Consider the following 26,932-nt stretch of genomic DNA (forward strand, 5'->3'; position numbering starts at 1 on the left):
TTCAAACATTTAATTAGGAATACGTTTGACCTTAGGGATAAGCTGGGCATTTAATAGCTGGACCAACAACGTACAGCGTGAGTGACGCCATTTCTCGCAAATATGAAAACAACGGAGATGGCTCCCGTTTGAAATTAGAGTGACCTCCCTTTCCCACAAGCTCCTTCCCAGCGTGTGACTGCTTCTATTCGTTACACTCTCGGTAGTATTAGAGAGCTCCGCGAACGGACTACCGCTGTGAGGAGCTTGATATGGACCACTGATAATGTGGTTTCGCCCAGTCTCTTACTGAAAAATGCATCCTTATATATTTGTCTAGATGTTCCAAGTGTCAGGCTGGGACGGGTCCAAAAGTACTACCCAGGTACCCACCCCACTATTACCCGACCCAACCCGGGTTCCTTCTGTATAAACGATCTGGTCATGCAAACACTGAATTTGACTAAAGTTTTATCTCCATTCAAACACTGTATCACTTCTATATGCCTTTATTCAAACATAAAAGTCAGAAGGAATGGGTGCATAGTCAGAACGAAATGCAAACATTAGTGAACCATAGAGTTCCAGAAATCTTTTGTCATTAAACACTATATTACGTGACTAACTACGGGTCCGGGTAGTCCTGTGGGTTCTCAGGTCCTTCTCAGGACCTACCCGAACAGAGTCCCCGAGTTTCCCGGGCCGTCCCAGCCCTAGCCAAACAAATTCAAATTTTTGTCTGACCACAGACTTTATGGGTCGGTGGTCTAACTAACCCTTACTTGTCCACACAACATCCGTATTTCAACCCCTCAATACCTCTAAGCTTTCTTTACCCAGAGATCATAAAAATAATTACCATCCTGTATCACTATAATTGCTGTTAGGTGTAATTCATGACACTGTGACCAGAGATCTTAGCTTACATTTATTTATACCAGATTATTCATCTAATGTTTCAACTTTGATAAATTTATGGGACCAGGGTGCAGTCAGCTTAATCTGGTGCAAATAGCTGTTCACGTCACCATGCACCTGGAGCAAGTTAAATCAAGTTCCTTAAACTAAGCCCTGTATCAATGAGTTTCTTATACTGTGGAATTATTCTTTTGCATTTTGAAGTTGACTATTTATGGACTGGTGATATGAAGAGGATACAGCAGGCACTATGTACTCTGTCGACTGGTGTGTTGAGAAGATTGCTTGTGTGTTCTGTGGGAATGGCAGCAGCTGCAGTGCCAGTTAGCCGGGTCACATGGTCACAGTACCAAACTCTCTACAACCAGCTGAGGTGCCAAAGGTGGACAACTCAAGGAAGGAGATGTTTTATTTCCACATCATCAGTGTGGGCTACAGGCGAGGGTAAGAAAAGGAGTTTATGAGTTTATGAGTTGTCATCTGAAAAGTGTACTAGCTTGTGTTATGATAATATGAAGACAACAAGTGCATATGTACAGTTACACTCACCCACACTAATAAACTACCAGGCCTACACAGGCCTACTTACAGAATGGCTCCACCCTGGAAAGATGTAGGCATTCTTTTTAACAGTGGTGGATTACTGATGTAGAAGTACTGTTGATACTGTAGAAACTGAGTAATTTAAGTCCAAAAAAAGTCCTTATGGTCCCGATGACAATAGACAGGCTCCAGATCAACACATTATCAAATGCTGCACAACATGTTTATTTATGTCCTAATAATGTTAATTTTGAAACGAGCGCTTTAGCGTGAGGTTCCAAATTATAATAAAGAGATATCTATTCTACAGTGGGACTACATCAAATTTCAAAACATGGTAGGTTTATCTCCATTCTGCCATGACGGCAACAACGCTTTGAAAACGGCGCTCTCTTGCAACACGTAACAGCACAGGCACACAGGTCTGCAATCTTAGAACATTCTGAAAAGTGGTCACAGGTAGTATATATGTAACAATTATTACTAAAGTTCAAGATTAAAAATACCATAGTCGTGAGTACTCAGCCGTCTGAGTAGTTCATAATAAGTGTTCAAAACACATAGGTTTTCAAAATAAGTTGACAAATAACACTCCAAACTTAGTCCAAAGAGAGATGTTTTAATTCTACCAAACTGTTGTACACTGTTGTACACTGTAGACTGACTGTCATTTATCGCAATTTTACGAGAACGGTCATTTCTTGGAAATCGAACATGCCATCATTTCTATTGTAGGGGTGACAGGTTATAGAAAAAGTTTTAAAACGATAAACGAATACATTTCTACAACAAACTTTATGAATTAACATTCTATTATACATTTAAAATGTGTAAGTGTTATAAGTTAGTTAGCAATTACCCCCAGTAAACAATAATAAAATCAAAATAAATGCCTCTCCACCCCGAACTTGGATGAGGCAGAACTTGACCTACATCACAGTTACTCACACCTCCCTGCTGTCAATGGCTGACAATCTTGTGTTTACATTCTCCGTAACGAGTTATAGAATGAAGCAAGATGACAACCCCGATCTATGATGTGGTTCAACATTAACATGTAGATTATCTGGGATTGATTGAGCCTGCTGGTACATCCATATGATTACCAATGTGACTGAGTATGACTGAGCAGCTGCCTTTTAGGCTGCAGACGAGCCTGATATTTTGAAACGAGGAATCTGCATGCTGTGACCTGTCAATTTCAAGATTTCACAGATCCAAAGCCAGATAGTGACAGAACTTAGACATTTGTGAACCAGAAATAGAGGATCGTATATGATTTTCTTAATTGTGTGTGTTCTGAAATGAATTTGTCAAGTTTGATAAGATGTCGCTTCAGTTGGGACATTGTTTTCGTGGACTTTCGAAGGGGGGTGTTTTCTTATGTACTTTCAAATCCCATCCTGCCAAATCCTAACGGTGGTGGTTGACGGAGGAAATAGCTTAAATTGTTCCGATTCTGGTTGCCATAGAACATTTCTCTAACAGTTTCATAAACATTTCATTTGTATGCAAAAGATATGCCTTCGTTAAATCTTTTAATGTCATCATCGAGGCAGTCAGGGTTGCGGCCTAGAACGCCCCAAACATCCGATATCAAACTACCGTATTTCCTCTACTTGACGCCACCCCGTCCATTAATTTCGCGAGAGCCCTTGACTCGGCGTGTATTAGATACCTGGCTGGTATCAGAGACCCAGCGTGTATTAGAGGAATTAAGATTCGTTTTACAGTTTATATGGGGGTGATCGAACATCAGCCATTTTTTATGAATCGATATGTAGACTTTCTATGTATTCATGCGCATGTTTTTGTGAAAAGGCTTAATATATTTGAAAGGGGTTTCAGTAGCAAAAAGGAAACCTCTTTTTAACCAATCAGAATCAAGCATTCATCAATGTCATGGTAGAATTACAGTTTTCCCTCTTTATGTTTCTATGTTTGTCATCACCATACATGTGCTTGTGGGTTTCATCTATGTGGTAAACATCTAACACCTAAATCATTTCAGGCTTTCCTCCCACATCAAGCTGACATATTATGATATGACTGAAATACTGTTCAAAGAGGCGTTAAACAAAACCCATTCACTTTGTATCTAACCTGAGATCAGGATCCTCGTTCACCCAAGGATGTATATACGTCTTTGGTTCACCTGACCAATGAGGCTATCGGTGCCCACAGCCATAAAGTGTTGGAGCCCTTTACCTATGTTGGGACTTGAACCACAGATCTGATATGAGCTCAAACACCTTGTCCACACGACCAAAGAGGATCAAGAATGTCATCTGTGGACTGATTTCACATCTTGCTACAAACAAAATATACATATATTTCTTACCAAATGCATGATTAAAATCCTCTGTCACACAGTGAAGTTAGTCTCCATTTTCTGCAGATACTATGAAACAGTGGCTGATGTCATATGTTGCTATAAACATTAAGGTTGAGAGACTTGAAGACAAGAGCTTCTGCGAAAATTTAATAAAATTGAGTAGCAATATGCAATAAATATAATATTCAGACTATCTTGCCCAAAATCATGCTTTATATCACACTTAGTGAATGAGAAAAGGTACATTAAATATCATTTTTGATCTTCAGTTTGTGAGCTTTGGCATTTCAGTTTGAATATCCACTGTATATAGGTTATTATCCCCCGCCCAACGAAGTTGGCGGGGGATATAGAAACGGGCTCCGTCCGTCATGTTTCGTTTCCGGAGCATAACTCATAAACCGTTCAATATTTTTTCATGAAACTTTGCAGGTCTGTCAGGTACAAGCTGAACTGGTGCCTTTTGCTATTGAGAAATTTTAGAAATATTTATTTTTTACGTTTCCATGCCAACAAGATGGACTTAGGTTCTGTGAGGGTAGGGTTCGTTTCCGGAGCACAACTCATAAACCGTTCAATATTTTTTCATGAAACTTTGCAGGTCTGTCAGGGACATGCTGAACTGGTGCCTTTTGCTATTGAGGAATTTTAGAAATTTTTATTTTTTACGTTTCCATGCCAACAAGATGGACTTAGGTTCTGTGAGGGTAGGGTTCGTTTCCGGAGCACAACTCATAAACCGTTCAATATTTTTTCATCAAACTTTGCAGGTCTGTCAGGTACATGCTGAACTGGTGCCTTTTGCTATTGAGAAATTTTAGAAATATTTATTTTTTACATTTCCATGGCAACAAGATGGACATGGTTCCAAACTCATCTTTTTTTAAAAATTTCCATGACAAGTTCCTTCTCGGTTAAAAAAGGTTAGGGTTTGTTTAGATTCAATTATGTCATAAATTCTGCAACAGGGGCGGGGGATATAGCCACGTTAGTGGCAAACTCTTGTTGTTATATATTTGGTGATAACTAGGACTCTGTGTTTCAGACTTCATCGTGGACAGCATTGATGACGAGGACAAGTATGTTTGTGAGATCAGTAACATTGCTGACAGTGGCCACCAAGTGTTGGTGGTGCAGCCAGGTTTGTAGTCAAGGCAACAGGGATCTAACGTCTATTTCATGTTTTCTGTTCGATTTTAACAAAATTTAATGTTAAACTTTCTTCATCATAAATTACCATGCATACTGTAAAACATGAAAATACTGTGATCAAGGAATTATTTTGTAATTCCGTTCATGCGAGTGTGCCTTGCTCACATTAGTTAAATGACACATTTTTTTCTGGACATATTGGAGTACATTGTCATGTCAGGTTCACTGAAACAGTGACATGTATAACAAAGTTCATAATAAACAATGTAATTGACCACAATATTTAGACAGTGTTCTTTGCCAAGTTCTGTGTAAAGTGTGGTCTGTTTACATAGTTGATGAAACTGATACCACAGTCCCCAGCTGTGTATGACTGCAATCTAATGACTTATGATTACAAGCAAGCCACTGCTCCACCTACGTAGTGAACATGTCCTGTAAGCAACACCAATCTTGATGAACATCATTGCTGACCTGACCCATCTCATTTGAATATGACCTATTGGTATCTCTTGCTTTTTATTTCATGTCAAGCAGTTGAAGTTAAGTTTGTGAAGATGGCAAATGATATTATTCAATCAAACGGCTATCTCCCCATACTGTATCAAGCCTACAGTCTTGGGGTTATAGTTTGATTTTGTACACTTAATATCTGAAGATGTCTCTCGCTACACAAAGGCTTTACTAGACGGCACATCGAAATTGTCTGTTCGCATATCAGTATGATCAGCTGATTTTGACATTTGTCAACATCGACCACCCAAGTAACTGTGTCTGATTTAACTTTTTTCGTCTATTTTCTTTCTGACAATTATAATTCTAAGCAACTGTGCAATCTTCTGTCAAATGTCTGTGTTTATGGTCTGTATTTATGGTCAAAACTATCAAGAAATCGCCATTAGGATTATTCTGACCACCAATTTGTTCTCTAGCCCATCGAAACCAAACAATATTAGCCTTTTTTATTTTAGCCTTGAGATTAAACAGTAATTTGATTGGCTGTCATTTTCTGTTTTTCTTACAGGAATTAAATTGTATGTAAGTTAGTGATGAACAGGAATGTTATTGGTTAACAGATATATAGCAAAGATTGGCAATCTGTAGTGTACATAGACAGGATGCAAACATGAACATCATATGCAATGAATTACTTTATGTAAATTTGTTTTGATCTTGTATAATTTTGAAGCAAGTGATATTTATTTCTGCTTATATACCAGTGCAGGCTTGTTAAAGGGAAGTCACTCGCTAATGATACAAATTGAAAGACCAGGGCCTAGATTTTCGAAACGATCTTAGCTAAGATAAATCTTAACAACTTACGTTCAAAGATAAGATATCTTAAGGTTAAGATAAGATAGATTTTCGAAACTATCGTAAACCTGTCGCAGATCGTTCAGAGTTACGATACCTGTCGTAACTCTGACAGAGAACTCATTTGTGTTAGAGATTGAAAAAGCGGGGTGTTTCCCAGTGACGTCACGGGGATTTCCCAGCTGCATATGCGTTCAGCATTTAACATGCCTGTTCAAGTCTGATGTTAAGTGATGTATACTGTATATTTTTATGTTTATGTCAAAAGTCAAGTTTATATTAGTGTTAACACCAACATTATACGTGGAAACACTCAAAACAAAAATTGTTCAGGAAGCAGCGCACCCACAAGCAAGTTTATATGACAATCTAAGCTTGTTAAGTTTGTTTTGTTACTTATGTATCCAATATATTTCGTGAATAAACCAAGGACTTAAATACAATATCAAGCTATTAGTATTTAGATGATGAAATTATTTTTTTATCTATCTAGATCCATAATTATTTTCAAAATTTAAAAGTGACACTAATTTTCGTTCGCAAAGAGAGATAATTTAGGAATTGTCAAGTTATGTTGTCTCATGGAACACGCCACAAGTTAACGTGAACATACATATAATGTAGTCATTTTCTATCCTTTTAATTAAGTAGAGCTATTAAACTGATTCGTCTGATTTCATTTAAATCTGGCTGAGGAGCGAAATACTTTGTAATGTGTCAAATCTTTGGCTTGTCTGACAGAATTGCTGAGGATCATTTACTAGTATTTGTTCGTTGACCCTATACGTTACAACGATTTTATTGTCTGAATGGTCTCAAGGATATCTATATTTTTATGAAACATAAAACGGGAAGATGTAGACTTAAATATTAAAAAGACCAAAATATTTTAAACCCGGTTTATTGAATGCAAAGATTATTGTGTTGGAAATGTGTATTTTATGTTGATCAGTAAATTTCATTCAATAAACTTTTTTTCTGCGAACATATATTTGAAAGTGAATTTTGGACAATGTGCAAACTATGCTACATTTTGACGAGAACCAGAACGAGCATTGGAATTCATTTTTTATTTGATTTGTCGATACAAAAATCTGTGCTTAACTTTTGCTGTCAAAATTTCAGTAAATTGTTATATTTATAAGGGAATACATCTATATGCCGTTAATCACCTGTTTTTAAAGAATGCAATTGTTCAACAGACAGTTTTTAATAACTTTTTATCACATATTTGTCTTTCAAGAGGATATAGATAACATAGGTATTGAATTTAAAACGAAACAAATTGCAATTACTCTTGCAAGAAAAATATTAGATATTGTATACAAATATTTGATCACATGTATTTCCTTGTTAAGTCAATAAATACTACACTGTATAGTTAAAATTCAGTTATTAAAACCACCCGTCCCACACGATTTTAGATGTAAAAACTTATGCGAAACCTTTATGGTTGTTTTTACATATGTAGATTGATATAATTTTATAAAATGCGAAAATATAGACTGAAGCATTGACACAAATGCGACTCAGAAAATCTAACAGTGGAACTCTGCACTTTATGAAAACTGTACCATTGAGCAAGGTGTCCCGGGCGAATACAAAGGGAAACCACTCTCAACTAGAGTTTGAACTAAGATTAGCTCCCCCTAAACTATCAATAAGGTCACGGTCATTACTGTAGCCTGCCGACACCTTCCGTTTTTATCCTTCCCAAATTATCGAAAAGGTATGTTGTTTCACACTTCTTCAGCATGGACTCGGATAGAAAAATAATGTAAGCTGTCGACTCCACAGTTACGTGTATCGCTGTCGCGATTAAGAACATTTTTGACGTGAAATCCTTGATGCGTTCTCCGTGTTTTCGAAGTGTCAATTTGAATCACTCAGTTTTACAAAATGAAATGTCAATGTTTGAACGTAAAGCGGACTAATTGTTTGGCAAAATATCTATGGAAAAGTATGCAGCCATCTTGGATGAAGATAAAATAAACTTACGACAGGTATAGGGCTATCTTAGATTTACGACAAACTTAAGATATCTTAGGGCTACGATAGTTTCGAAAATAGGCTCCGATAGCCTACGATTTCCTTACGATAACTTTACGATAATCTTAGGGCAGCCTATTCACGAAGCTGTCTTAGCGCTAAGATTGGCGTAAATATGTCGTAGCGAAAAACGTCTTAGTTAAGTCTATTCTCGAAGCTGTCTTAGCGCTAAGCTATCTTAAGTTTAAGACAAAAATTAAGACAGGGTCTGACCTGTCGTAAACCTGTCTTAGGCATGCATCATGGCGTCCTACCTATTGCTCGGGCTTCTCGATAGAGAAAAGCAATCAACCCTAACACCTTCTAGGAAGAAAATATTCCGTGACAGGACGAGTCAGCTGGACACGCTAGATGACGTGCAGCTTATATCCAGATATAGGCTAAATCGGCATGCCATCATGCAAATTATTGCGAGTGTGGGGTCCTACCTCGAACGACCGACCAAGCGTTCGGTACCTCTATTACCCGAAATGCATGTTTTGGTAACTCTACGATACTTGGCAAAAGGTGGTTTTCAGTCTGAAATCGGGGACCTGCACGGTGTCAGTCAACCTAGTGTATCGAGGGTGATACACAAAACCATAAATCTACTGTGTAAACATCTGAATTTGATACACTTTCCAAACGATGCCACAACCCGTCAAAACACAAAAGAAAGATTTTATGACATAGCTGGGTTCCCCAATGTAATAGGATGCATCGATGGCACGCTGATCGCCATTATTAGACCACCGCATGACGAGGAGGTCGCTTACGTGTGCCGTAAGGGTTACCATGCCATCAATATTCAAGCAATATGTGATGCTGATCTCCGGTAATTGTACACGGTTTTATAATAGCAATGAAATTGTATATTGAATGAGAAAGATACATACTGCCAATTCAGGCATCGCCACGATCACATTAAATGTACCGCCTCGCATAGTTGACCTTGACCATGACCCATTGCGCCCTCCTGTCAATAAACCCAGCCAATGACATCGAAGGGGCACAATAAAGGTTTAAGGAAGGGGTTCCTATAAGGTTAATTAATTATAATATTAACAGTCTGTGATGATCATACACACATTGTTCTGTCAATAGAATGAAATGTGAAAGAAATATGTTTTTGAAATGAAATAAGTATCAAATCCATGACTTAAATGTAAAAGTAATCAATGTCAATGTCAGTAAATGTACACAAATTAATTAATTGCTCCCTGAAATTATTGGTGACAATTTAAAATTATTACTTAAAGTAGTATAAAATTATTGGATTTCTTTTCAATTTAACTTACCATGTGTGATTGCGGGATTAAACATATCAACATTTGTTTAAAAATTAATTTAAGTGAATATTTGAAAAGATGGAAGGAATGAAAATGATATGTTTGTTTGGTTTATTTGGAAAAAAAGAAAACAACAATTGTATGGTTTGAAGCAGTAACACCACCATCTCTCCCAATATAACACTTAGAAAATGGTTGACCCATTCTAAGAAATCATTAATAGAGATAATGAAAATATATTTCCACTATTTCAGTTTCACCAACATTGTCTGTAGATGGCCAGGGGCAACTCATGATGCATTCATGCTGTCCAACAGTACAATTGGTACCAAATTAGAGCAGAATCCTGTGGATGGATGGTTGCTTGGTGACTCTGGGTATAAGAACATTCTCATGTGAAAAATAACATCAACATAGTAGTTTTGATTGTAATTTGTAAGTTTATTTTTGCAGAATACCTTTTAATATAGGAATATGTCACAGTTTGGAAATGCTCAGATAAATTGACAGTTTTCAAATAAATTAATTAATAATGATGACATTAATGTTGCAGTGAAGGAAAATAAAAACCCATCGATCACAGTCACATATTCTGCAAACACTTCTAACCAACATTTATGTATACTTTACTAAATAGGTATGCCTGTCGACCATGGCTCCTCACGCCTCTTTCAAACCCACAAACACCACCAGAGGAAAAATATAACCGTGCCCACTGTAGAACCAGAAACACCGTTGAGAGGGCTTTCGGGGTGTTGAAGTCTAGATTCCGGTATGTATAGCAATAATTACTTAGGCCAAAACAATGTAGATTTTGAAGTTTTTATTTTAAAAAACATAAAATTATTTCTTTTAAATGTATAACATTATTCATGTTTTATGGAGTCTATAAGTAAGAAAAAATCCATACATGATTGATATATGAACTGAATTGCCACAAGATAACTTTTGCAATCTCTTGCTGTGGATATATAAGATATGAAAATGTTTATAAATGTTACAACAAGATAACATCTTCATATATTTGAGCATAAGTTTATTCAAATATTATTCCAACAAAATTTTATTGTACTATTGTGACTTACAGTTGTCTGGGGAAAACTACAGGGTGTTTGATGTTTACCAGCAAGAGATGCCACCAAGTAGTGTATGCTGCAGCCCAGCTGCACAATATGTGCCTTGACATGAACATACCACTGCCACCTTCCCAGGCTGATGAAGTTGCCAGTGATGACACAGTATATCATGGACCTATTTGTGATGGGTTTCAAACTAGGCGTGGTGTAATCCGCCAATTGTTCTCAAGACAGTGAACAATACTGAACATGTTAAAAAAAAATAATTCTGACATGAACTGAAATGTTTCTTCTAGATAGTGAGTGAGTGTGTGTGTATTTATGCCGCTTTTCGCAATGTTCCAGCAAGATCACAGCGGGGGACACCAGCAATGGGCTTCACACTTTGAACCCATGTGGGGATTCGAACCCGGGTGTTTGGCGTGATGAGCAAACTCTTTAACCACAATGCTACCCCACTGGCCCTCTCCTGAAATAGACTTAGCAGAGACAAATATTACATATATATTTAAATAGTACAACAAAGCGGAAATATTAATTAATGATGAAATGATATAAGAGGAGACAGGCACTGAACATTTTTTTCTGCTTGTTTCAGCAACAATTTTTCTTCATTTATTTTTAAATTTCTTTCATTTATAGCAAGATTTCTTTCCTCAATATTGAGACGCTGCAATTCTACTGTCAGCAACTGCTGCAGGATCTACACTTTCTTCCAAAGCCATCAATTTGTCACCTGTGGTTGGAATTTGTCCTGAAAATATGAGTAGTATATTTCAGTACATCAAATCAAATTGAAACATGAATAAAGGTAATGAATGCTTTTTTCAATAATCAAAGTACACAATATGTATATGTGAAAGATTTTGGAGATTATTTTTTTTTTCTCACCTTATAACATTTTTTATAATATTAAGTGAACTGACAAAAGTGACATTTATATGAGAAGTTGTGAGAGGAGTTGAAAATCTTTTAGACAACAAATCGACATTTTTTATTTACTTAGTATTTTTTCACTGGTCTTACATGTTATAAATCTTTGTGTGAATGGTCAGACCTGTGATATAGTTGAATTATCATGACAAGTTGTGTCAGATCAATCATATTTTAATACCTTCCACAGCTAGTACAGTCTGAACAACTGCTGCTTTCTGTTGTGACTCCAGCTGTGGTGGTGATGGTTGTATAACAAACACTGACTGCTCGTCAGGCAGACAGGCATTTGTCAAGTCTTCAGGAACAACTGAAAGAAAATTAATAATCAGAATGTATAAGTTTTCATGCAACTGACATATTTATGTGTGACATTGACTACATGGAGTACATGTTACAATTGTTTCAAGACATAATGTCGAATTATTTGTAAGTGAAATCTTTATCACTGGTCATTTATAATTAAAAAAGAATTAATGTTGATATTTTTTTCTGTGTTATGAATTCAAATATCTTTAACTTACATTCATTGACATCACTCTCCAATCCACCCTCACAACCATCAATTTGACAGGAGGGAATCAGTGATACAATCTGTAAATAAATTTTAATGAAGATTGTAAATTTCAAAGATTTGTAACACATAACAATGAAAGATTAAAAATGTTTTATGTAGTAACCCTGTTCATGATAGATGCGAATAAATGTATCAAATGTGAAAACAATTCATACAAGTGATTACAATATATGCTGTGAATGTGTCATTTAGCATGGCTTATTACATAGAAGTTATAGTAATCTTTGATATGCCAATGTAATCATATTTACCCGCTCTTCAACTTCATTAAGTGGTTGAGGTGGTGGTCCTCCTCCTGTTGCACAAATCTCTCTTTTTAGTGAGGCAGCCTTCCTTCTTGCTTGGCTTCTGAATACCAGATTATATCACAGTTTGAATTTGCAAGAAAGGAAATTGGATTAGTCTCAATGTTTAATAAAAGTTTTTCATCATCTCTTGATACTCTTAGTATTTTATATGTTTTCATATAGTAAGCAAATTTGTCTAAACATAGGCAATTCAAAATTAGTTATTGACAGGTTCATAACAGCCAGAAATATGTCAGGTTTTTTTTTTACATTAATTGATGGTGCTAAAAAAAATCTTGAATATTTATATATATTATGTTAACAGTACTGGGTTCATTTTGTTTTATCAGATATGGCTAATGCATTTACTTAATGTCAGTCCATTTCTTCTTGATCTCCTTCTCATCGCGTTTGACCAAGCTGTTGGCACAGATTCTATTAAAAAAATCACATAATGTCACCAAATAAGATCAAAACTTTGTTTCAATACTTAATTACTACACATTGTACAAATTGAATCCTATGTACTATATATACATAATGTATGACGTTATATATTGGATAATTATTACTTGCATAAAAAAAATATTTACACAATTTTTATCATAAGGCAGAGAGAGATGAATTACTTGACAAAATGTTTGTACATTTCTTTTCTATTTCTCAGCTCATGTTAGCATGGCTTATGTAAATCCTAAACAAATTATTACAAAAAATACGATAAGGCATAATGTTTGGCTCGATAATGATACGTGTCCCCGAAATGCATCTAGATGTAACAATGTAAACACCCGACTCATGGGAGGAATCAGGTTTTCCCCCGACTATAAATAGTCACTGTAGTCTGACAAATAACAAGGAAAAAAGATCGTGCATGGACCTATACTGAGTTTGAGATTTACTCTACATGCGATCACATATATATGACACACTAAACAGTGGTAGCTTAAGTATTCTTGGTTTAACGCACAGTGAGTTAGGGTTGCTAAGTAGTTACTTACTTCTGAGCGATGTCGGTCCATATCTTCTTCTTTTGCACATTTGTCACGGTGTTGCAAAACGCCGAAAATAAAATGTGATGATTTTTCTCCACTTCTTGAATTAATATGTCCACTTCAATAGGCATCCAGTTTACTTTCCTGATGCGTTTATTTTTCGGAGATGAGTCCATGGCGCACAGATGACAGGTATCGTCTGCCCGTCAATGTAGGTCAAGGGAATTCCCTAATGACGTCACGGGAAAACACCCGACTCTTTCTCCGACAGAAAAGAGCTCCCTGTCTTAGCCGCGACAGCTGTCGTAGCTGGGACACGGCTACGATAGGTTTAAGACAGCTTCAAGAATAGCTCTTATGGCAGTCGTAATTTTTATCGTAAGTAGCTAAGATTTGTCTTAGCTAAGACAGCTTCGTGAATAGGCCGCCAGGGATTTTACAGAAGTTTTTTACTTGGACAGTCTTTTCCTTGCCACTGTAAAGCTACTTGAACTTCACTTTGTACAAAGGTTTGGTGAAATAGACACATTGATTCCTGAGTGTTTGATTTCTATGACCCATTGCTCGATCCATTTGAGTAAATAAGTCAGATTTTTAGAGTTGTGACATTTCAATTTACATAGCTTGTTTTCAGAGATGAAAATCAAAAATTGAAAATCTTCTGTACAACTAAAATTGGAAGAGACATGTGCCTTGATAAGAACTTTGCCGCATTGGCATGTTGTAGGAAAGGTGAGCATCAAGAGGTTTTGCTGTTTTTAACTGAAGCAAAGGTTCAAGTGAGCTTATGTCATGTGACTTTTCCCTGAATTCAATTTTGAACATGGCTGCCAAGGCAGCTATTTGGAAAATGTTATCATTTGTGTGTCCATCCATTCACCCTTCACCGTTTTCATTTTCACATCTCTAAACAAATCAGTCATGATCTCTGCTACGGTGTCTTTTGACGTGCTCCTAACATAGGGTTCCATTTTAGACATAGCCACCACGGCAGCTGTTTTGAAAATGTCAATTCTTGCACATGATACAGCCATGTTTCGTTATGAAATATGATGTACAACAAGAATGTGTTTTTTTAAATAACATATTATTTGTTTTATTTTTATATTTGGCATATTTTGATTATTTACAACCTATAAACCTTTACATGTTGCTTAATTTGTTACACCTTCTTTGTGATCATGATGATCTTATTGTTAAAAATATTTCAAAATTCAAATTCCACAAAAAGTTCAAATATTTTATCCCCAAGAACAAGACATGTGTACATTACTCTATGTGTAATGGCTTCAGAAGATCCACAGCAACATGGAAAGCATAACTTTGATGGAAGCAGACTTTCTTGCAGGATCCATTTTTCTTTTGCTCTCATAATTTGTTGAACCAGTGTTTCTATAACTCAGCAGTAATGCTCCATAATAAGGTGGAAGTGTTATGAAGCCCAGAAAACAAATAATATTGATTTTATCAAATATTTCTTGTTGCTGATTAAGAAATATTGTTGAAATGTATTTAGCTTTTTCATATTTATTAATTATTCCTCAGTATTTTAGCAGAATACATAACATTTATTGTGTATTGTTATTAGAAAAACACAAGTAGACTTGTTCAAGTATCTCATAATTTGAATCTTGTCCAATGAGGAGTTGCTATCTCACTACTATCCCATGTTATTATCTTCTCCCTGACTCTTCAACAATACTGTAGAACTTGAGTGAGACTGAATATAAGGCTACATGAGCTAGATATGATTTGTATTTTGGGATGAACAATTCTGCAGATTGAAATCCTATCATGTGAAATGCCCTTTGTTAAAGGTAGTGTTTGAGAATACCTCCAGAGTACTGTCCCATTCAGAGCCAGAAGTACCACACGGTGTGGATGAGACACACATGTGTGTTGTACAACCTACTTCAAATTATGATGTCAATGACAATAATCAATTCTCTTCAGTTTCCAACCCAAAATCAATAAACAAAATTTTGATCAATTTTTTTCCAATTATGTTGTTTCCTTCCTTTTGAACTTGTAGGGGATAATAATATTGAGCTTAACTACTCTTGTGTATTTGTATTTACAAGAAGGGTACCAAGAAGAATGCTGTCAATGTGTGTTTCTTGGTTGGTTGATTTGTTGTTTTACGCCACACTCAGCAATATTCCAGCTATATGACGGCAGTCTGGAAATAATCGAGTCTGGACCAGACAATCCAGTGATTGATATCATGAGCATCGATCCACACATTTGGGATTGATGACATGCTGCAAATAAGTCAGCGAGCCTTACCACCCATTCTCCTATATATCACCTTCCAATACAACAAATAACAGAACACTTTCTGGATTGCTATGCAGTGCACCACAACTCACCGTTTAATTCAACATTAATATCACATTTACATATATCTCAGTCATTTGACATCCATGATATACACAATATCTAACATATGACATTGAATAAATTGACAATATACAAATACTGACGACTAGTCTTGATTAACGCGACGAGCTTCAAATATACGTGGCAACGAGCCCTACAAAAGGCAACAAGCCGTGATAATAAAATATGAGCAACGAGCTACTGTTTACATGCGACAGGCATCAGTTTCTCAGCGCGACAAGCCTCCATGTTTGCGACATTCTCAGGGCGACAAGCCTCCATCTTTTGCGACATACCTCGTCGTGGGCGACAGGCCATCATGGTTAACACCGTTAACCGCACATACTGCAACTTAGAAACAATCATTAATAAAAGTAAAGTTTTCAGTGGCGCACTGCAAGCGAGAATGACCACTCTATACATGCTTAACCTTATATAGCCCCTTATAAGCGCCCCCTACTATTACACAACACCATGTTGTATTTAACTACGGTAGGAGAAAGCAATTTCTTTCTTATTCGTACCTCAAACGAAAGAAATAATATTTCTCCTATATATCACCTTCCAATACAACAAATAACAGAACACTTTCTGGATTGCTATGCAGTGCACCACAACTCGAGATTCAAAGAACGGGCTGATAATATAAAATACTATAGTCCTAACGACATTGATACTGACAAACGATGTTCTACTGAATCCTTTACATATCCATCTTTTGCGTTCTCACTTTTCCATCTACCATGCCTCTTAAACATCCTGTCCGGGACACCATTGTTAGCTGCAGCTGTTGCACCGCCTGCACGCAAACTATGCAAACCATACTTTGATATATCTCTGACAAAGGGGGCAAAAGCTTCAATAAACTCTTCCCTCAATCGAGTATATGACATACTTGAATTTTGTTTTCTTAAAACGTAAGATGTCTTACACTTTGATAAGTTTCTGAAAAGATACTCTTGTGACTCATTTTCAATACAAGCCGCTTCAACATATGTTTCTAACCAAGAAACCGGGCATAGCTTCCCTCTTGTTCTGCTTATTAATAACCAGGCACCATCTCGATACATATCAGTTTTCGATTTCTCAATAAACACTGTCATATAAGATTCGTAAAAAATAATATCACATCTCTTCAAATTGAGAAGCTCAGCAGATCTCAAAAAGCCGGCATAAGCAACTAAACTCATAGCAACAATGCGAATATCCTTCAAGCAATCGCTGTGTTGCTTAACATCAACCAATTTCTCTAAAATATCTACAGTAATTGGCTCTTTTTTACATTTGGGTTTCGAAAGCTTTCTCTTAGCAGCCTCAAGAACATTTCGAACAAGAGAATTATCTGTCGGACTTGGCAGTCCCAACAAATTATGCACATGGCCGCCGCATGGCGTATGCTATAAAACGCAGTCTGAACTGATGAAAACGAATCATTACGCTGCATTACAGCAACAAGATAAATAGCACAATGCAAAGGCTGAACAGGAACGTCTACACATATGCTGTTTGAATTAGCCCACCTTTGCCACGCTTTAAATCCGCAATGGTATTTCCTGCTAGTAGAATCAGCTCGAGCACAATTCAACAAGTCCGGAATCTGGTCAGCTAAATCCCTGGCAGTTCCAGGCAACATCTCCAACTCAGAAACATAAGCACGAGTAAACACATCTGTAAACATAAACATCAAAATTGCATTTTCAACGCCAACATGTTAAAATGCAAATGCTCAATACCAAATATTCCCCCTTGACATCTACCTGGCACGTAAGCCTCTCTTTCTCTAGGTAGATAACAGAAATCCAACACTTGTGGTATGAAGATACCGTTAGGACACAATAATGGCCAGTAATTTGCAGAATACCACGCCGGAACTATCAAAGTACCTTTCGCTTTTGACCATTTCATGTGTTTCAACACTCTACTCACGAGGTACACAGGGGGAACAACCCAGTTATTTACACTATCCCAACTCTGTGTGAACGCATCGATGTATTCACACCCAGGATTCCAAAACCTTGAACAGAATCTGACAACTTTACAGTTGTAATGCGTGGCAAATCTATCGATGTCACATTTACCCCATTTTCGTTCGAGCTCATTGAAAATGTGGGTAGCTATACCCCAATCATCATAATCTACAATCCTACTGATATAATCTGGCTTCTGATTCTCTGATCTGGGTATCCATTGAATCTCCAGATGAATAGCATGTGACACACATAAATCAAATATCTCTAAAGCAATCTTCTGCAAATCTGCTTTCATACTTCCTTTGGACACTATGGATTGCACATTGCTGTTATCGGTAAACCATTTTACCCTCTGGGATGTTAGAAATCTGGATAAAGCATGTAATACACACTTAACCGCTGTTAATTCTCTCCAAGTAGAACTTTGTTCTGCCTCGTCACGTGACCATTGACCTTGAGCCCTCTGGCTTCCATATTGAACACAGTAACCACCATATCCCGAAGCACTTGCATCGCTATATACAACACGAGTCACACCTTGTGTTTCTGATAAAATACATTGTGAATGCTTATGAATGTTACTTTTCCAAAACTCTAACTGGCGCAAACTTCATTCAATCTGATACTTTCGTTCCACGATGATACATCTAATGTTTGCAAACTCATAGACCGAGTCATCAATTGACACACTGAGCCTGTAACCATTTTCATAGAAATAATTTGACCAATCACTGATGCAATATCTCTCACAGAAACCTTGCTTCGAACGCCTATGTCTAACAAACGATCTATCATTTTCAGAACTTTTTCCAATCTTCTGGCTGGAACTGTCAAAGACATACTTTTAGTTTCAATGATAAGACCCAACCACTCAATGCATTGTTGAGGCTCCCACAAAGATTTTTCTACTTTCGGAACAAATCCTGATTTGATTAAATCATTCTTTATAGAACCACTTGTAGACATTGCACAATCTTTCGTTTTATCAGACACAATGCCATCATCCAAAAATGTTACAACCTTATGACCTTGAAACCGCCAGTATTTAGCCAATTGCCTTGTAACTTTCGTGAAAACATACGGGTCGGTTGTTAAGCCAAAGGGCAAAACTAGAAATTTGTAGAATATGGGATTCTGACCTTCTCCCCATGCAAATCCTAAAAAGTCAGTATGTGCAGGATAAATGTCTATATGATGATAGGCAGAATGAATGTCAAATTTTGATAACCAATCTCCTTTTTCAATATACATCAAAGCTGATCTCCAATCTTCATACTTCACTGAAGTTTTCCAAATATGTTTATTTATAATTGATAAATCTAGAATAAGTCTTTTCCTCCCTGACGATTGTGTAGCGACTGATAGAGGGCTCACTATATGAGGTTTTACGTCACAAACATCTACGAGACCTTTATGTACTAAATCTTGAATGGCCGAATCAACAAATTTACTGTTTTTAATAGCAGATCTGTTATTTCTCTTATCCATCATTGGAGGAGTCGAGTAAAACAGAATCTTGTACCCGTTTTCAATAATGTCTAACACAAAATCTGTTGCTCCGATATACTTCCAAAAAGAAACATTTTCTTTAAGTCTATTCTTCACGCAGATCTCAGCCTGACCCTGCTCATACTCACAATAATCGGTTGTAATTCTAAATGTATCATTATTGAGTGAAGAAGATTCAAAACTACACTTAACTTTTGTCCCGGCTTCTTCGTGACGGACTTCACCTCGTTGATTGTTTGTCTGAGTTGAGCTTGGGCTGGGTCTGTCCGTTGGCGAGTGGACAATTTCGTCTCCAATGCGAGAAGTCACCGCAGTGAGAGCAGGCCCCTGTTGACCTCTGACCTCCACGGGCACAAAAAAGCTGAGAACCACCAACAGCAGACTGACCTTGCGTGCTGTCGTTGACCGCTGTTGACGCTGGAATGGGCCGTGGTCCATACCTATAAGGAAGCGCACGTGCATTACGTGCGTTTTTGGCCTTGATTTTCTTGATGGCCTTGTTCTCGGCCCTCGTGATGCGACGGTCATCATCGGAGTCATCAGCCAATTCACGGGACACGTAGTTTCTCACGGTCTCCCAGCCTCCCTCGGACGAATCTGCAATTTTTATGTGTTTGTTTCTGTTCTCGATCCTAGCTATCTCATTCTTGACTAACTCAGTTACGTAATCACTCTTACCGTACTGAATTCCAAATTCAATTTGTTTAAATGTCTCTAAAGTCTCTTCATTAAAAGAATATTGAATGCGATTACCCTCGCGTGACCATACGTAATCTTTCTCTGCTTTCAGTTTCTGTAACTCCTTGTTTGTCTTTGAGAATTCTTCTCTTAAACCAGCAACTCTAAGATCTAATCGTTCATCTATACTTTTCGCTATCTCTTCTTTAGATGAATTCAACTGTTTCAAAATGGCGTCTAACTTGTCGTTGATAGGTGTTTGGGCTTCCATAACAAAAGTAAAGTTTTCAGTGGTGCACTGCAAGCGAGAATGACCACTCTATGCATGCTTAACCTTATATAGCCCCTTATAAGCGCCCCCTACTATTACACAACACCATGTTGTATTTTCCTACGGTAGGAGAAAGTAATTTCTTTCTTATTCGTACCTCAAACGAAAGAAATAATATATCCCGTTAGTCGCCTCTTACGACAAGCATAGTCACCTTTTATGGCAAGCTTGGGTTGCTGAAGACCTATTTTGTTATTGTTAATGATTGATCATTTTTCAAACCAATGATAAATCTTAAAATGTCCACTAATTACCCAAACTATACCCGGCAGACCACAGCAAGAACTGCCTCCCATGGCTGTCTCTTGGCTGACCACACGCTGTCCCGCCTGACCAGCATGTTGACCAGTAAGAGTGGGAGAAGTGCTGTTGTTATCGGGGTGGACATTCTGACCCCTGTCCAGCTCAACTTCCTGCAGACATTATGGGGACTCCTTTTTCAATATACATCAAGCTGATCTCCAATCTTCATACTTCACTGAAGTTTTCCAAATATGTTTATTTATAATTGATAAATCTAGAATAAGTCTTTTCCTCCCTGACGATTGTGTAGCGACTGATAGAGGGCTCACTATATGAGGTTTTACGTCACAAACATCTACGAGACCTTTATGTACTAAATCTTGAATGACCGAATCAACAAATTTACTGTTTTTAATAGCAGATCTGTTATTTCTCTTATCCATCATTGGAGGAGTCGAGTAAAACAGAATCTTGTACCCGTTTTCAATAATGTCTAACACAAAATCTGTTGCTCCAATATACTTCCAAAAAGAAACATTTTCTTTAAGTCTATTCTTCACGCAGATCTCAGCCTGACCCTGCTCATACTCATAATAATCGGTTGTAATTCTAAATGTATCATTATTGAGTGAAGAAGATTCAAAACTACACTTAACTTTTGTCCCGGCTTCTTCGTGACGGACTTCACCTCGTTGATTGTTTGTCTGAGTTGAGCTTGGGCTGGGTCTGTCCGTTGGCGAGTGGACAATTTCGTCTCCAATGCGAGAAGTCACCGCAGTGAGAGCAGGCCCCTGTTGACCTCTGACCTCCACGGGCACAAAAAAGCTGAGAACCACCAACAGCAGACTGACCGTGCGTGCTGTCGTTGACCGCTGTTGACGCTGGAATGGGCCGTGGTCCATACCTATAAGGAAGCGCACGTGCATTACGTGCGTTTTTGGCCTTGATTTTCTTGATGGCCTTGTTCTCGGCCCTCGTGATGCGACGGTCATCATCGGAGTCATCAGCCAATTCACGGGACACGTAGTTTCTCACGGTCTCCCAGCCTCCCTCGGACGAATCTGCAATTTTTATGTGTTTGTTTCTGTTCTCGATCCTAGCTATCTCATTCTTGACTAACTCAGTTACGTAATCACTCTTACCGTACTGAATTCCAAATTCAATTTGTTTAAATGTCTCTAAAGTCTCTTCATTAAAAGAATATTGAATGCGATTACCCTCGCGTGACCATACGTAATCTTTCTCTGCTTTCAGTTTCTGTAACTCCTTGTTTGTCTTTGAGAATTCTTCTCTTAAACCAGCAACTCTAAGATCTAATCGTTCATCTATACTTTTCGCTATCTCTTCTTTAGATGAATTCAACTGTTTCAAAATGGCGTCTAACTTGTCGTTGATAGGTGTTTGGGCTTCCATAGCAAAAGTAAAGTTTTCAGTGGTGCACTGCAAGCGAGAATGACCACTCTATGCATGCTTAACCTTATATAGCCCCTTATAAGCGCCCCCTACTATTACACAACACCATGTTGTATTTTCCTACGGTAGGAGAAAGTAATTTCTTTCTTATTCGTACCTCAAACGAAAGAAATAATATATCCCGTTAGTCGCCTCTTACGACAAGCATAGTCACCTTTTATGGCAAGCTTGGGTTGCTGAAGACCTATTTTGTTATTGTTAATGATTGATCATTTTTCAAACCAATGATAAATCTTAAAATGTCCACTAATTACCCAAACTATACCCGGCAGACCACAGCAAGAACTGCCTCCCATGGCTGTCTCTTGGCTGACCACACGCTGTCCCGCCTGACCAGCATGTTGACCAGTAAGAGTGGGAGAAGTGCTGTTGTTATCGGGGTGGACATTCTGACCCCTGTCCAGCTCAACTTCCTGCAGACATTATGGGGACTCCCGGTATTTGACAGGTACCAGCACTGATGCATGGCCCCTTGTCAGGTGTGCTACTGCTACATTCACTATCACATACCTCCATGTGACCTTAACAATGTCATGCTACATTGTCTGTGCATCTGTCCCTTCATCCATCTGTTGTAAAAGAGAGGAGCCTGCAACTTTTTATTGTCAGTAATAGAGTGTGTAATTCAGTGTACATGATGCCTGTAGTGTAGATAGTTACCATGCCCTGGAAGTAGTATAGGTAATGATGGTTCTGGCTCACTTCCACTGGAGCCAGATTCATATACCTATACTGCTACTACAGAGAGAATTTTTTATGCGTAAATGATGATGTGATTTAATGATAGTCATGAGATTAAGTTAAATTGACTCCAGCTCACCACCACCTGGAGTCAATGATATAAATTTTTATAGGTAATGATGGTTCTGGCTCACTTCCACTGGAGCCGGATTCATATACCTATACTGCTACTACAGGTGGCATTTTTTATGCCAAAATGATTATGCGATTTAACGATAGTCATGAGTTGTATTAAACGAAACATCAATATTAATTAATAATGGATAAAATTTACTATAGCCCACGAGGATATTGGAAAGGTGTAGGAGCAATAAAAAAATTAGCCACCGCGGCTAAGGTATCTAAAGATGTGGCCAAGGATTGGTTAAAGAAACAAGCGTTGTGGCAAATATACTTACCGGCACCGCGTTATATACCGAGGAAGAAGTTTGATATTTTTACGACGAATGAAGTTCATCAGGCTGACCTCTTGTTTCTTCCCCACGATAAGGTAAAACGCAAAACGTATAAATACGCTTTAACCGTCGTGGATGTGGCTAGTCGATACAAAGAGGCTGAGCCATTAACCTCGAAAGATTCAACAGAAGTAGCTAATGCACTGAGCCGCATATATAAACGCGGACCACTAAAAGGGTCTAAGCTATTTCAAGTAGATCCCGGTCGCGAATTTATGGGATCGGTAACTAAACTGTTAACAAAGCACGATGTCGAAATCGTCCGTGGTGAAAGAGAGGCCCACCGCAGTCAAGCTATTGTCGAAAGATTTAACAGGACAATAGCAGAACGTTTGTTTGGCTATCAGTATGGGATCGAAATGAAATCCGAGCGATTGAGATCAACCGAATGGGTGACACGATTATCAGCCGTTGTATCAGCGCTGAATAATGAAGTAACGAGATTAATAGGGAAGAAACCATCCGATGCTATTAAAATGAAATCTGTGACTTGCGAATCTTCAGCACCGAGGAGAGGCAAAGAACAAAAACTTCCGGATAGAGTAAGGGTAAGATATTTATACCAGGCAGGTGAACTTGAAGGAGGCCTACGTCGCGCAACCGATCCCATATGGTCCCTTAAGACATATAACATTAGTCGATTGGTTATGAAAGAAGGAGAGCCTATTCTTTATTATCTTCAAGATGGACCGGGCAGGGCATTTGTACGAGAAGAGTTGTTCATAGTTCCCGACGGTACGGTATTACCACCATAACCATAAGCATAGGTAGTTACACCATCATTATCAATCCATCTCTTTGTATCTAAGGGGGATAATGATGTCTTGTTCATTCTTAATCCATATATCCTATGATCGTAACTTCTTAAAGAGTTCATCTCGTGTTTGAACGATCTACCGTTGAATAATGATTCTTTATACTGTTCGTGTTTGATATGCTTTTTTACCACATACTTCTTAACGCCTTTAGCTTTTCTTATCTCTCCATTATCGGACTTCTTTATAGAATACATCTTAGGTCTTAATCCGACATACTCCGCTATAGGGGTCCCAGCACATTCATCCTTCATCTTACCTAATACCTTTTTATTTACTACACTGTGCAGTGGATTATCTTTTGGGTAATCGCTTGTGTCGTACATATCTATTTTTTCTGCCATATCTTTATACACATCCTCAGTTTGTATTTCCATCAACAAAGAATCTGTGTCGGTATATAACACCTCGCATCTATCACCGTATTGCTTCTTAAGTTTGTTGTAATAAAAGTCATACATTAAGTGTTTTGACAAGTCAAGAATACTCATACCAACGTACACCGGTCTGTTGAATTTTATATTACTCTTCTGCATATGCAACGCGGCTAAGTCGTTATCAAATATCTTGCTTCTGTTAAAAGCCGGACTGGCTATAAGTTTCCTGAGTCTTTCTTCCTCATTAGACCTGACTAATTTAACATCAACACGCTTCCTTAGATTCTCCATAGTTTTACCAAATACTGAGTTATTCATGAGCTTATATAGGTTCTTTTCAAAATCGCTATTAGCTATCTTTCTTAAATCTGTGTTCAGCCTTATATAGGGCTCCATCCAAGGGCTTTGATCAAACTTTAGAACTCTATGTATTTTCTTTAGTTTCATACCTAACGATAGATATAACTGGAGATTTCTGTAGTGAACTATATATTTTGTCTTATCCATCAAATTTGGTACAAGTTTTTCTACGTTAGCTATCCTTGTATTACCCATCAAGGAGTGTTGATATTCCGACATCCAATCTTTATTAACCATTAATCTTTCAGGAGCTAGTGGATAACTGTTATGGTCTTTATGTAACGAATTTGGATATTCCAAGTCAACTACTAGTATGTACCCTTTATCAGAATCTGAGGGGATATCATTCACTTCGATATCATTTACCCACTCAAAACAACTCGTGGGTAAAGGTTGACTCATAGCCTATCCGTACAAATTGTTGGCGTTGAGATATAATATATGCGTGTCAGGTTTACTCAGATCATATCCTTTCACTAATTTATTATTAGCATTAGAATACCTTTTCGCTACCATCGATATACCACCTCTTAATCCTTTCTCAATAAACAAGTGCATATCATAATCAGTGAGTAGTTTTAGTTCTACACAGGTCTTCTTCAACAATGCATCCCACGATAGTCCGGGACTGGAATAGTACCATGCCGGGTCCAAGCCGTATTGTTTTAAACATGTCTTTCTAAATATCTCGAATATATCGGCGAGTAACAGTACATCGGTTTTTAAGTACAGATCGTGATAATCGCCTAAATTCTTACAACCTAATTTATCCCAGACCGTCAGAGCGTGTTCATAATCGGCATCTGTTATTCTAGATTCTGTTAAGTTACTATAGAATGATTCGAGGGGTGGTAATTCAGTTTCTTCGAATCTAGACCAATCATCCATATATTCGTAAGGATATACACCTTTTCTTAGCAACAAATGACGAGTTATCTTATCGGTATATTGATTTGTTATCGCAAAGTCATCGGGATTGTTCGCATTAGCTAAATTGTCCAGGGAAGATAACAGAAACTGTACGGAGTCTATGAATCTAAGCCCATTACTTTGCTTTATTCTAGATTTCCCATCCTTGTCCGTATATTGTATAGTTTTAGTCAACGAGAATGATATGTATTTTTCCATATTATTAGGAATGCATGTTAAACCGCCGTCGGTCTTTGAGATAGCTTGTATAATGAGATGAGAATTGTATCCTCTAAGGTTATGAAACACAACGGGGATGGGTATTGTTTGAGAATTCATTTTTAGTTTCAAGTTACACTCGTTATACGCGGCTTCCCGATAATTACCCCTGACGTGGCAATGATCTCTTACGGAATCCCCATTCTGGGGTTTATTACAAACATGACAACTCGTTGACTTCTTATAGGCCCTCCAATCATCCCTCGTCATACACATGGGTTTCTTACACGATAAATTTTCCCTGATTATTCTCTCTTCATTTTGTAGATATTCTAGGAACTTTACCGCTGCATCGGGACCTCTGTAAATCACGGGCGGGTTTGTTTTCCCATCATACCTTACAACTATATATCCAAACCAACAAGGAATATGTTCTTGAGTTTTGTACGTAAAACTACTATCAGTATTGCGATCAGTATTTTCTATAGGTTTGATAAGCGCTTCGAAGTCGGCATAAATTACGTATGGTACTGGCATTTGATTACAATAATGTTCAAATTTTAATATATTTTTCCCCTCTTTAGGCATATCAATCCTGATAGCATTCTGTCCAACACCTCTGCAGTCTTCTTTATGCGCTTCTAATAGATCTTGTCTGCTGTACCCATGTAGGCGTCTTTCGCAGAAATATTTCTTTTCCTTATGTTTTGTTTGATCGTATAATAGCCTGCTTAAACTCTTTCTCCACGTATAATGATATTTACCATCTTTTTCTATCAGAAATGAATTGATTCTTGGAATATGTTCCGGAGCGGAGATTATCCTGTGTACAACAATTCCTTTAGAAGAATGTCCGAAAACATTTATAGCTAAATTATTTTGCTTTTCCGCCTTATCAATTTGTGAGATTGGTGTAGGTTCGTCTATACCATCAAGGTTGAGTCCATCGTTTTGGGGATAGCTTGAAGGTCTATCCGGATGTTTGTCTACGGGGAACAATGCAGATCTTATCATCATTCTGAAACAGTCATCGCCTTTATTTTTTAC

General features: G+C 37.6%; 4 protein-coding genes across 5 annotated transcripts in view; 2 read left to right on the forward strand and 2 right to left on the reverse strand.

Annotated features, from left to right (window-relative positions):
• Positions 1-210: 210 nt before the first annotated feature.
• Positions 211-26,932, forward strand: part of LOC124124366 — a 72,843-nt gene continuing 46,121 nt past the window's right edge. Inside the window, exons 1-3 of the mRNA XM_048401476.1 lie at positions 211-364; positions 1,102-1,341; positions 4,821-4,916. Coding sequence (XP_048257433.1) covers positions 1,125-1,341; positions 4,821-4,916 — 313 coding nt within the window. The 5' untranslated portion in view covers positions 211-364; positions 1,102-1,124. The remainder of the gene's footprint in view (positions 365-1,101; positions 1,342-4,820; positions 4,917-26,932) is intronic.
• On the forward strand, positions 8,215-15,427 carry LOC125371583 (putative nuclease HARBI1). The gene is made up of 4 exons (XM_046487505.2): positions 8,215-9,104; positions 9,813-9,935; positions 10,196-10,330; positions 10,646-15,427. Exons 1-4 carry the CDS (start codon positions 8,533-8,535, stop codon positions 10,869-10,871), a joined length of 1,056 nt encoding a protein of 351 aa, XP_046343461.2. The 5' UTR covers positions 8,215-8,532; the 3' UTR covers positions 10,872-15,427.
• LOC124128441 (t-SNARE domain-containing protein 1-like) lies at positions 11,259-13,602 on the reverse strand. The gene is made up of 6 exons (XM_046491860.2): positions 13,433-13,602; positions 12,801-12,866; positions 12,396-12,492; positions 12,092-12,161; positions 11,749-11,877; positions 11,259-11,388 (listed from the first exon to the last, which is right to left on the reverse strand). The coding sequence occupies exons 1-6, from the start codon at positions 13,600-13,602 to the stop codon at positions 11,291-11,293; spliced, it is 630 nt and encodes a 209-aa protein (XP_046347816.2). The 3' UTR covers positions 11,259-11,290.
• On the reverse strand, positions 16,103-21,940 carry LOC124128442. 2 transcript variants are annotated; one of them, XM_046491863.2, is made up of 3 exons: positions 19,476-21,940; positions 17,326-17,473; positions 16,103-16,150 (listed from the first exon to the last, which is right to left on the reverse strand). In XM_046491863.2, exons 1-3 carry the CDS (start codon positions 19,822-19,824, stop codon positions 16,138-16,140), a joined length of 510 nt encoding a protein of 169 aa, XP_046347819.2. In that variant the 5' UTR covers positions 19,825-21,940; the 3' UTR covers positions 16,103-16,137. The 2 variants fall into 2 exon arrangements, with proteins under 2 accessions (XP_046347819.2, XP_046347818.2); XM_046491862.2 differs by having other exon boundaries at positions 16,103-16,156.

The sequence above is a fragment of the Haliotis rufescens genome, unplaced genomic scaffold (genome assembly GCF_023055435.1).
Source record: "Haliotis rufescens isolate VD_foot unplaced genomic scaffold, xgHalRufe1.0.p SCAF_22, whole genome shotgun sequence".
NCBI lineage: Eukaryota > Metazoa > Mollusca > Gastropoda > Lepetellida > Haliotidae > Haliotis > Haliotis rufescens.

Coding starts and splice junctions, on each gene's coding strand:
- LOC124128441 (XM_046491860.2), bottom strand. CDS start 13,602: ATGGACTCATCTCCGAAAAATAAACGCATCAGGAAAGTAAACTGGATG. Junction 12,493..12,800: donor AAGAAATGGACTGACATTAA/GTAAATGCATTA, acceptor TCTGGTATTCAG/AAGCCAAGCAAGAAGGAAGG. Junction 11,878..12,091: donor GGAGAGTGATGTCAATGAAT/GTAAGTTAAAGA, acceptor ATTTTCTTTCAG/TTGTTCCTGAAGACTTGACA.
- LOC125371583 (XM_046487505.2), top strand. CDS start 8,533: ATGGCGTCCTACCTATTGCTCGGGCTTCTCGATAGAGAAAAGCAATCA. Junction 9,105..9,812: donor ATATGTGATGCTGATCTCCG/GTAATTGTACAC, acceptor CCACTATTTCAG/TTTCACCAACATTGTCTGTA. Junction 10,331..10,645: donor GTGTTGAAGTCTAGATTCCG/GTATGTATAGCA, acceptor TGTGACTTACAG/TTGTCTGGGGAAAACTACAG.
- LOC124128442 (XM_046491862.2), bottom strand. CDS start 19,824: ATGACTCCGATGATGACCGTCGCATCACGAGGGCCGAGAACAAGGCCA. Junction 17,474..19,475: donor CGAAGAAGCCGGGACAAAAG/TTAAGTGTAGTT, acceptor TTATGTTTACAG/ATGTGTTTACTCGTGCTTAT.